This window comes from Filicampus tigris, chromosome 21 (assembly GCF_054856515.1).
Source record: "Filicampus tigris isolate MCC_2025a chromosome 21, RoL_Ftig_1.0, whole genome shotgun sequence".
Classification (NCBI taxonomy): domain Eukaryota; kingdom Metazoa; phylum Chordata; class Actinopteri; order Syngnathiformes; family Syngnathidae; genus Filicampus; species Filicampus tigris.
In genome coordinates, this window is record NC_141237.1 from 12234688 (window position 1) to 12246699 (window position 12012).

The 12012-nt window shown below is 40.1% G+C and overlaps 1 protein-coding gene and 1 long non-coding RNA gene across 2 annotated transcripts; both read left to right on the top strand.

Moving 5' to 3' along the window:
- dap (death-associated protein) lies at window positions 1-8097 on the top strand. The gene is made up of 4 exons (XM_086021504.1): window positions 1-217; window positions 1460-1559; window positions 5775-5817; window positions 6706-8097. The coding sequence occupies exons 1-4, from the start codon at window positions 163-165 to the stop codon at window positions 6823-6825; spliced, it is 318 nt and encodes a 105-aa protein (XP_085877630.1). The 5' UTR covers window positions 1-162; the 3' UTR covers window positions 6826-8097.
- Window positions 8098-10274: 2177 nt separating this feature from the next.
- Window positions 10275-11714, top strand: LOC147127632 (uncharacterized). The gene is made up of 2 exons (XR_015084470.1): window positions 10275-10483; window positions 11482-11714. It is a non-coding gene; the product is annotated as an uncharacterized LOC147127632 (long non-coding RNA).
- The last annotated feature ends 298 nt before the right edge of the window (window positions 11715-12012 follow it).

The following is a 12012-nucleotide window of genomic DNA, read 5'->3' on the forward strand; positions in this document are numbered from 1 at the left end:
GTATCCTGAACTCGTGACGCCATGACGCATCTTTCCCAAACAATCTTCAGGAAAAAGCCACGTTGACGACTCTGGACTGGATATCCGTCCTGAATTTGGGCCAGAACAAAGCGAGAAGAAGTTAGTGTACGCTCTGAGCGTTGACACGCTGGAGACTGAAGTATGTCGTCTCCACCGAAAGAGAAGATCGAAACCAGGGGTGGACACCCGCCTGCAGGTAAAGCTACTGCATTGTTTTTATTTACAGCCTTGGGCATCTCAAGGCCTAATGTTTCTCCGTTGTTGAAGCCAATTATGCTGCAATGCACTGGAATAACCATATACCCGTCAAAAATATCAGTTAACTGGCAATCGTATTTTTTACGTTTGTGGTTGACAATGTGCACTTTTGTACCCCCTTTGAAATGTTCAAGCCTGTTTTTACTTCCGGATAGTCCCTATAAGCATCTCAAGTAACAGCACTGTCGATTTTAATGATGGCTTTAATATTTAGAGGGTTCTGACAAGAGTGCAGTGGCAGTTGCGTGGTGACGTGGAGGCCCAGTGAGCGAGGAGGCGAGTGGAGCGATAATGTGTACGTGGACAGGCCACGGCGGCCTTAGCAGCTGCACTGATAACACACTCAGATAAGGTGACATTCCAATGTCATCCCTTTTAAGTTCAAAGGTGAATAGCAACTACGAATTGCTGCAATGCACATGTCATTTGAGTATTTGCAGAAAATAAAATCTCCCATTCTGGTAAACGATAATCCCTTAAAATGTACAAAAGTGTTGTTCAGATTGCAACTTGAATTAATTATGTTGATATTGACAGAATAAAAACCCGATAAGTGCAAATCAGTCACATACATTCCACTCAGAAAGAGACTAGACTGGGCCTTGCCTTAACTCCTGTAATAAGCGTGCATTTCAATAAACTATTATGATGTTTAATTCAGGGGTTGGTTTACCATTAGGGAGACACATCTAGCCAGTTGTCTGGGCTGTTAAATTTCTCTTAAAAACGGGCTAATAAAATGTCCTTAGATTTTTAAGCGATTCTTATTGTTTTAGTCTAAATACATGCACTTAAAAACACAACAAATTCCTTAAACTGTCATGATAGTTTTGATAGTCATGCAATGAGCTATTCCAACTTCTTACTGACCATGTGCAGACTTAATGCAGGACGTCAGTAGAAAAGTGGTTGTGCAGAAAATTAAGTCTGGTTACCCCCAGTGGAACACAGAAGAGAAGGTGGGACGACAGAAAACAGTTTTCAAAACAAAGATTTCATCGCTTTTTACGATGACACAAAATGTGCATAACAACAGCAAGAACCCAGACGTTCCTGCCTGTTGCAGTAGCACTGCTGTCGGTGTCAGCTGAGGAGGATGCAATTGGGATAAAGTAGGGAGTGACACTATAATAATCTCCTCATGACTAAAATGTCTTTCTGGAACATGTTTGTGTTGCAGTGAAGGCCGGCGGTATGAGGATAGTGCAGAAGCACCAGCCGACTGCTGTTCCCGAACCGCCACCAAAAGATGACGACGACGAGGAGTATGTGAGCAGTAGGTGAGCTTCAACAACGTGCACATATATGTATCTATACGCCGGATACATATACGGTATACATAAAGTTGACATTTGTGGTGATAATAGTAATCCGGCGTTTTCTCATGCCCAAAATATTTCTACCTCCTCCCGCCTTGCTCCTCTGGCAGTATGAAAGGATGAAATGAGCCCCTACACACGGGACCATATTTGGTACTTCCATAAACACTGCGCCAGATGATGTTTTTTTGGGTGCACGTCACTCGACATCGTACTTTGTGCAGATGCATGTCACATCACGGACACATTAGGAGTTGCGTGTTTTTGTAATGTGAATAACTACATATGAAGACCAGACGTAGCGAAATATCCAAATTCGGCAGCATGCTGTGCAGTGTGAACGTAGGCTAGTGTTGGAGAGATGCGAAACAGTTTCCAGGCTACTGTCGAAATGCCCTTGAGCAAGGCACAGTCTACATCCAAGCTCAAGAATTGCAGCGCTGTTTGCACCCATTTCGCTCTCTCTTTTTGCAAACCAGCATGTGTGTGATTTACAAAACGAATATACACAGCAGAGCAGACTGTTAATTGAATTTACACTAGAGGGATTATAATCAACTTAATAAATTGAAAATTAAATTAAATATCACTGTACTCATTTTCTACCTAACAACTACTTCAAAATTTCAACATCCCCTAGACAAAGGGTTCCTCACCTTTTTTGAGCTAAGGCACATATTTTACATTAGAAAGACCTCAAGGCACACAATCAAACATAATTTTACAAAAAGGTTCATACACAGGTTAATTATATGCCTGGCGTCTGCAATCTACTTTTCTTTAATCATTCTTCAATTTATGTAAATTATGTAAATAATTTTCTGCAAAGTGATTTGGAATCACTGTTCCATGCTAGAATCTTGGTTTCTTCAGTGTTCGTGTTCCATTACACAAACACTTTTAACACGAATTTTTCCTCCTGGTCAAGGCAGCTTTATTTATATAGCACGTTTCATACACAAAGCAACTCGGTGTGCTTCACACAAGCAAAGACACAACACCTAAAAGCATTTAAAAACAGAACAGATAACGACATTCAGAAGCAAAGCAGAGAAAACAAAAGTAGTTTACCAAAAAGACTAAAAGAACGAAGAATGACATTTATACACATTAACAGAAAATGGTGAAAACGTTGAAACCGTGATGAATGTGAAATTACTCAAAGAAAATAAATGATTTAAAAATTGATTAGAAGACCTAATTCTAATGTGTCTAATGCATTTGCAGATAGTATAAATAAAGCAGGTGCAGCTGGTATATTCACATGCTCCATAATCAGGTTGTGTGCTGATGAAAGCTGACAACCGGTGCACAGCAGAGACCTTTACCTTCAGTCCAGTAATTTTATGCAATTTTTTTCCCGTCACGCCCAATTTATATGTACTTCCCACACACAGCATTAGGTACACTTGCGCAATCAGCCTCCATGGAGATAATAATGGTAGCTTTTGATTGACATGGTCAAAAGTTATTTTTGTTCGCATTGAACAGCCATTGTTATCTTTAGTAAAAGTTCCGTCTGAATACAATTAATTCAACTCTTTAATTGTTTTAACTGTCTCCACAAACGGCTTTTTCACCCTGCGGTGAAATATTCATCGTTGTCCACGAAAGGTTGGTGTACTGTATACAGACATAGTTGCACTCCCATCAGTAAAACTCCTACTCGCGTTGTTCCCTCCATGAGTCACACTGATGGACATCCAGCAGGTGGCTAGTGGGTAAATTTCACATGAGCTGCGGCCAGTGAAGCGTTGTAGTCAGGGGAGCACCTGCCGAAACCAATCTAGCCCAGATGGACAGATGGGACTAAGGGAGGTAGAGAGGTGGAGAGCCGTGTTTACGTGAGAGATGAGGGGGGAGTTGAGGATGGAATCAGAAGAATACAAAGGTCAGGTCTGTGTAACAGAAATCAAGGGGTCACCATGTATGTTTTTTTTTCTTTTCTTTTTTTTTTGTTCAGAAAAATACGTTCTATTGTCACTGCGTTTTAAAGCAGCACCTCCAAGCAACCACGAGGGGACATAAATAATCCAGGACCCGCTGCTTAAATTGGTTGCAGCAGTAATCAAAACGGGAAGTGCTAACGCCCAAATAAGAGAGAGGAAAGTTGGGCACAGTAAATATGAAGTACTTTTTTCCCCGAATGAAAATTGAAAGCAACGCTGTCATGTCAGTTTTTGTTGATTATGGCGGCGCCATGTGGACAAGAGCGGTAGTGTTTTGACAAAAATCAACCACATTTCCCATGCGTGCCAGCGCGCAGTGTCGTGAAATCCTGCGCCGTCCTTATAGCGAAAGGAGGAAGTGAGTAAGCCGTAAAACAATTCAGGGCTTTTTTTTTTTTTTTTTGTGTGTGCCAGGGTTGATCCCATCCTCCTCAAAGTTGCTTTGTGCCAGTAAAAACAATACAGACCCCCTCAGGGCATGAAGTCCCATTCAACTACTGTACTGGTAAATCAATGTTTCATCAAAAGAGTTGTGAAACAATTGTATTAAGGTCGATTTCTTGCCCAGTGCTGCTTTAAGGGAGTGAAACGCCCTCGGCTGGCAAAATGTGTGCAGTGGTACTTAAAGTTGGAGCTCACACGCGTTAAAATTCAGTGGCGGTCATTTGGCACCTCGTCAAAAGCTGTGCTGAGTTGTGCAGCAAACTGACTTCATGGAGGTAAAATTTGAGTGGGGAGATATAGACAAATGAAGAAAATGCAGCATGCATCAGTTTCTATGGCAACCAGCTCCCTGCCCACGGCCCAAAAACTTTCTGCGCTGCTGAAGCGCAGGGAGAAGGGTGGGTCGGTGAGCTGCCTTCTTACAAAGAATGCTTTATAATAACATATTTCACTCTTTGAACTCTGAGCGGTGATTTAGCAGCCTGACTTGTCTCACCCTCAGACTCCTCGCTTTCCCATTCTTTCTCTCTTGAGCCAAAAGTCTGCAGTATTTCTTAGAACTCTCTGCTTCCCCCTGCAGGCTTTGCACACCACACCAATCAAGAAAAATGTCACGAATAAAAAAAATAAGGGGTGTCACGGTTCGGTACAACAATAAGTCTCAAATGCATACGACTAGGTTTTTTTTTTTAATTTTTTTTTTTAGTCTTAACAGCGAGCAAGCTACAATTCAATTTGCTATAAAGCAAAAAACATTCCCTGTTATAAAAGCACAAACTAGAATAAAAACTTGCACATTAGCGTTGTTCATAAATAATGATAATAATAATGATTTTAAAAAATTAAACACAGGAAAACACGGCTTCTTGTCTGAATAAAATGAGGTCAGGTAGCATTTGCCAACTTTTAATTTTCATCTCATGAGGATTTGTTGTTGTAGTAAAAAAAAATACATTACATATGAACAGTATGCTGAATGTACATATCAGTCTTGTGTCTTATCTTTCCATTCCAACAACAATTTACAGAAAAATATGGCATATTTTGGAGGGATGGCGATTAATTCCGATCAATTGTTTTTTAAGCTGTGATTAACTCGATTAAAATTGTTTATTGTTTGATAGCCCTAATATATATAGATATATAGACAGGGAGGACATCTCCTTCTTGTGCTGACATTAAGTTGATCAGAGCGGCTTCCTTTGACCGGCAAACACCCTGAATCAGTATGGCTATCATTAAAAAGTTCCTTATATTTTGTACTTGTATATATTTCTCCATTGCTAAGTATTATGTTGACTGTTGTTGGAGCTTCCCTTGTGCTAGTCTTTGAGGTGATTTTTGAAGGTGGTCAGCCTAGCAGTGGGGTGACGACGCTGTAAAATTAGACGGCGGCGCTCGTTTGTCACGTCAAGGTCGAGCCGCGCGCTCGCTACGTTCGTCTTTTCCTCTGCCTCCATCCCTTTCTTTTTGTCTACGCTTGCCCACCTCCGTCCTCGTTTCCTCCCCACCGACGATCCATTATTATTGTTACGAAGGTGTTCGGCTCCGTATGTCCTTCACTGCCCTTTCGCCTTACTTGAGCGTGCCACACACTGAGCAACGTGGCCGAACACAACGGATGTGGACCATCGGTGAAAAAAAAAAAAAAAAGAGTAGAAGTCTTGTGCTTGTGCTTTCTAGCTACATGAAATTATAAATATAGTTAAGTATTATTGTATAACGCGTGTGTGTGCATAGTGCTTATTCTTACCAAATATCTTGTCTTTTCTCTTATTTTCAGTCCACCCAAAGTCCCAGTGATTGTGTCTGGAGTGGTTACCAAGGTAACACACACATGTCATTGGCATAGTGGAAATATAATCGTTATTAATAAATGAGTCTTTCTGGAATCTAACAAAATAAAATTCTACCTTGACCTAACATCCAGTAATTCAGAATGTAATATCGTGTTTGTGGAATATGAATTAAGCAGAAAAATCCACCCCTTTTTAGCCATCTCAGGGCGCGGCCATTTTGTCACTTCTGTCGACTGAAAATGACATCACAACTGCTCAGGTAACGACCAATCACGGCTCAGCTTAAAAAAAAAAAAACAGGTCAGCCGTGATTGGTCGTTACCTGAGCCCGAGTAGTTGTGATGTCATTTTAGGTCGATAGAAGTGACAAAATCGCCGCCCTCCCCAGAGATGGCTAAAAACGCATGGATTGACTCTTATTCCACAAACGCAATATTTATCAGAATGCCTTGTTTCAACTTGTGGGCCTACATAGAACATATTCTTGAAAAAAAATATGCATGGGTTGGCTTTCGCTTTAAGCTGTTTAATGACTCCCCAGTTTGCGTTAACTGTAACACTAAACAGACGACAAAAAGAATTACACACATTATGTATTTAAATACAAAAAGTGCTTTGATTTTTAAACATTGCTACCCGCTAATGCTAAAGTTAATGTATTATCCCATTGAAATGAAATTAGCATCGACTTTGCGAGTGTTATTCCTTCAAATAATGAAGGTTCACATACAAACGCTGTGGAAACACATACACACAGGCAAAATAACACTACTCAAAGGCACGAATTCTTCCCATTAAAGAACCTAAAGAAATTGTCAGGAAGAGTGGGATTACTTTTAGTAATCAACACTTGTATTGTAATAAAATATTACAAGCTGACCTGCCTCTGACATCCTTTTGGCTGACTTTATTCAGGGCGATAAGGACTTCACCCCGGCTGCTGCCCAGGTGGCGCACCAGAAGCCCCAGCCTGGCATCCCCAAGCTGCCCCCCTCTCAGCACATCAACCAGCACATCCATCAGCCCCGCAAGTGAGCTGGAAGCTCGCTACACTGTGGCCATGCAAACTCCACCAGTCGGCCTTCCCAATTGAACACAATTTACCGCTAGGCGCAGATGTCCTTTGATTGATCGGTCATTTGTTTGTTTTTGTTTACTGTTGTATGATGTGGAATTTGTCTGCAACAGAGGCCTAATGCCAGTTTGGCCAATGTTTCAACCCCAGTCCTTACACCCGCCCTGCATCGGTGCTGCACTAACAGTTGTGCACTTTTGTCTCCTTTTCTGAAGGTGTATCTTTTTGAAAGTCACAATTCATACATCTGTTTAAAAGACCCTGACCACAAATTATCGAGGTAATCTGTTTTTTCTAAGAGAATAAAAAAAAACATATAAATGCTTTAATTGAAAAAATATTTTCATTGCCAGACTGTTGCCACATTTGCACGTGGGCTACAAAAAGGGAAACGAGCGAGCATGACAACCAATAAACATTCCAGCGGTGCACCCGCTGATTTAGGCTAGAATCCCCTGAACTGAATTATTCGTCAGTGTCCTCAAATACCATATCAATTGCTTAGTTAAGGCTTGATGTGAAGTGTCAAGGATATGATATACTGTAACATAGCAAATCTTAATGCAGTTAACTACTTAGCTTTTGCGTCCTCGTCAATGCATTATTAACGCGATATGCACTCACAACCTGCTTTAAGCAAAGCTAATCCAGCAGTGCCTGTTAACATCCTGCACCGTACTGTTTTGTTTCTTCTATTTCACCAGCTAATGAAGCCAAATCCCTTGCAAGTTGTATACCTTATATAAAAAGCAACAGGGATGCATGCTATTTGTTTGCTTTTTTTTTTTTTTTCTGATTTCATTCAAGCTTGAACATACCAGGGGTTTGAGTATAACAAGCCAAACAAAGCCCTGTCGCCCCAAAAAAATTTTAAAAAAACACATGTAAATTGAAAGTAACAAGAAGTAGAATAATTGCAACAACAACGAAAAATCTTCAACATTCCATCTTTTTGGTTGTGGTAGCATGCTAGTGTTCCTTTTTAGCACAAGTCGTCTGTGTTTCAAACCTATCAAGACACACCAACACTGATTTGTCACCGCACTAATGTTCAAGAAATAAATGACACGGTCTTAGCCATGAATTAGAAATCATTACCTTTTAATTTAAGATGAAGAATTTTATTGTTGCTGTCTTTCACATTTCTCTTGAGTTTAATCTTCCACTGTTTCAACTGGAGTTTGGTATTGGATGTGGTTGTCATAGTAAATAAAGATATCAAATTGTCTCTATTTGAATTTAATGATTTAAAAAAAAAAAAAATGTCTGGAGGCTTTCTTGTAATCCTCCTCTGTTGCAAATAAGTACATCCCTTGGTGAATTGACACCCCCTCACAGGGATGAGGGCTCAGCTGGTGTTTTGGAAAATAAACAAGGGTGTCTCTCCAAGAAATGGCCACCCCCACCAAAGCCACACACACGCAAATAGGTGCGTACACCAGGTGTTTTTTCATGTAATCCATCTTTACACGCATCTGCAAGCAGGTGTCCTGTCAGCTCACGTTAACCCAGTAAAGCAGCCAGTGCAATATTACTTGGTATGAGCCAAATTCAGCGAGCCGAAACACCAAATTACAGCTGACATAACCTCCATGTGTGTGTAGAAGCATGCACACACACACACCCCAACTGGAAAATGCGCCACATTTTGAGTGAATTCCATACATACGCCAGAGGCTTACATTTATCAAATTAAGTACTGTCAATTCAACTTTTTAACAATTCCAAAATGCATACTACTTGCATAAAGTAAATGCAATGGCTGCATAGTATTTGTACTGACAAATAACAGTTGATGCTGGTTAATGGATTGTGTAAGTGATGCACAATCACTAATAAATTAATTTATAGTAATTAATTCGTGGGTGTCTATAGGGTCGGTGTCTCTTTTGGTCATTGGATATTATGTTTGGAAGAAGATATGAAAAATGGAAAACCGACTCGTTATTTGAGACTCGTTTTAAAATACAAACAACAAAATTGAAATACAGCTTAATTTTGTATTTGGTTGTCTGGAACGAGTAAGGAAATGTCAAAAAATGGTTTTATTTTCCATTTTTAATTATAAAACGAAGATAGAATACAGCACGTGACACAAATCGAAATACGGCTCGTATATCTGTTGTCACCGAAAGCATTTCTCCTAGTGACCAGGAGATGGCGAGTGCGTAGCGCCTGAAGAAGACATCGTGAACTGTATTGTAACCTGGAAGAAAATGTTGGTATCCTCTGTTAAAGAAATAATAATAATATAAAAGTAATAAAACCAAAACTTTAATGAAAACTACCTAATTAAAATCAGGAATAGCTTTTGAATTATAGCTGAACAGCTTTACTTTTAAAATGATTATCATAAACTCATGAAACAGGCCTGGCCAAAATGGAGGTACTCCGAGAAAAGATTTAAAATAATTTGACCATATGGACATGTTCAACCAATGTGTCGTTGTCTTAGCATTACAGATGTCTTCCTCGCCTGGATGATGAAGGATCCAACAGTGCCCCCCAACCACTGCACTTGTATATTTGATTTACTTTTAAATTTCCCAACTACTGTATATGTGTTCTTCCCAGAAATCCGGAAGCCCAAGAAAGCTGTCCATAAAGAAGCACGTGCTCTGCAACCCCAAAGGGCTGCTGAAGCTGAGTGTGTACTTGAATGTTCAAGTATTTAGAATAATAAAGATGTACTTCTGGAGCCTGTTGCTTTTGTTTTATGTTGTTCCAACCTCACCTGCAAGTGATTTACGTTTCCAATTCAGTTTCATCCTTGCTCCAAAAATAAACTCCTCACAGGAACACACCTTTGCTTTTTATTTGTTCTTTCCATGTTTGCTATTCTCAAAAAGCCTAAGTAAACAAGAGAATGGCTTCAACAAATAATATTTTCTGGAGCGGCCCTTTGAACCCAGATGCTGTGGCATGAGTGTGATTCACACTTGGTATGCCAAGAACATTGCTGAACTGAAGTGGTTTGTTAAGACCAACCAATAAGCGGACGGACAATGCTGACATCACAAAGGACCATCGCGGTTGAACTTTGAAACAGTCCCTCTTCTAATATAAATATCGCTCGGCCAGCGCTACCAGTGATTCTGGACATAAAAACATCAACATGTACTAGAAGCAATACAGTCAAATAAAACACTACGCAAACAAGAAAATAGTCTACTAAGATTACATTAAAGAAATTTAATTAAACTAATACTAGAATTTAGGGACCTCCGTGTATTATATTTCCGATTTTGAAACTCAAATCTGAAAACAACAAACAATTTTAGATGTCTTAAAAAATAAAATGAGACCCATTTTTGAATAAAAATATCACCATGAAATTGGATTCTGTATTGTTTTTGTTGACAATCGTGACCATAATATAGTAGTATATCCCACAATCCCATGCGGCGGGGCGTGCTTCGTCTTTGGGAATGCACAGTGAGTGTAAATATTTTGATAGTTTACGCGACTACAAGTTTTAAGTGCACAATTTAACAATTAGTAGCGACGGAGAAGTAAACTTAGACTTGCGACAGGTAGGCGAGTGTGCGCGAAATTGCGTGTGATTGGAGATTTGGATCCTTCGAAACGTCAACAGGAAGACTGAATGACTGACCAGAGGTATGACATTGATTTTGTGAAATATGTATGTACAACGATACACAAGTCTGTGTACAATAGTTTCAACCACTTCTACAAGTAAGAGGCAAAAGTTCTTGAAGTTGTTTAATTGTCACATAAGCTATTGTTCCATGCAACACTGGCGTGTAAAACAAGTGATTAAACACCAAACGTCCGCTAGCTAAATGCTATCACACAGTAAAAGGTAGACATGCTAACCAAAATCCAGTCCAGGGTGTTGTATGATTATCTTCTTCTGTGATAACTATCATTGAGGACACGGGAAAGGACAATGCGTCCAACAACATATGCGTTTAAATGTGAAGCTATCTTCAGAATGCTAAACGACTGCGATGTGCGTGCCTTGTAACCACGGCAACAGCTAGCGGTGAACAAGATGTGGACATTTTTTTTTCATCGATTGCTTTTCTTTTGAGTGGGCGTCAAAACCGTGGTTTGTCATGATTTTCAGAAGGCAAACGAAACCTTTTCGTCACCAACAGAAGCAGATTCGGTCTGGCAGGAGTTTAAGACTAACTTTTGGTCATTGAATATTGGGTTTGGAAGCAGATACTAAAAATGTAAAAACGTCCAAATGCATTTTTCAAAACGAAACGGGAATTTAAAAAACGACTTGTTTTGTCAATTTTATGGATATTACCATTTTCTTCTCCATAGGTGTGCACTCAAAGAGGAAAGTGATTATGTCCAGACAATAGAGAGGCGATTTGTTTTGATATTTGAGGAGGTTTATGTGGGCACAGGTTGAGCTGTGCACATGAATTTTGGTGGCGATTGGTCGTCGTTTATTCTCGTTAATCCTTTTCACGCACACACTGGTAAATTTGGATTGGATGTGGTGGTTTTGGGGGGGTAGGGGTGGGTTGGATGAGCGGTGCATATTCCCGATGACACGTAATACTTTGGGGGGACTCTCGGAAAGTCTTCCCATTTTCTCCCCAATAATTGATTTCACCATGTTTCGTTGTGTGTTGCAGGTGAAGGCTACAGACCTGCCGGACCAGTAGCGACCCACCCACTCCCCCCAACCAACGAGCCGAGACGCTTCTCAACCTCCAACCAGAGTTGTCTTTATCGACAAAGCATCTTGAAACTAAAACACGAACTAAACATTTGCAACTGTTTGTGACTGAAGCTTATAAGAAAACACTTGTGTGCTTTTACTCAAGCACTTTATTCACGATCTCCAATAAAGCAAAGTAACAAACTGCCTCTTTGTCATGTTCGTCTTCAATTTCAAACCAAATTGACTTTGCAAACTCTCTCCCGATGGATGACATCAGGAAATGTTAGTGGTAGGAAACACCAGTGGGGTGGAGGGTTATTGGTTAAGTTTGAGTCCACGTGGAATGTTAGCGGTGTAAAGTGACCACTTCACGAGGGATGCCAACTCTCTCACCATTTACATATCCCTTTTCCATGTAACTGAGGATAAACGGCTCGGGTAATGGCTGGATGTCTGGTCCAAACTGTCGACCATAATCCAATAAATACACATTAAAATTTCG

Coding starts and splice junctions, on each gene's coding strand:
- dap (XM_086021504.1), top strand. CDS start 163: ATGTCGTCTCCACCGAAAGAGAAGATCGAAACCAGGGGTGGACACCCG. Junction 1,560..5,774: donor GAGGAGTATGTGAGCAGTAG/GTGAGCTTCAAC, acceptor TCTTATTTTCAG/TCCACCCAAAGTCCCAGTGA. Junction 5,818..6,705: donor TGTCTGGAGTGGTTACCAAG/GTAACACACACA, acceptor GACTTTATTCAG/GGCGATAAGGACTTCACCCC.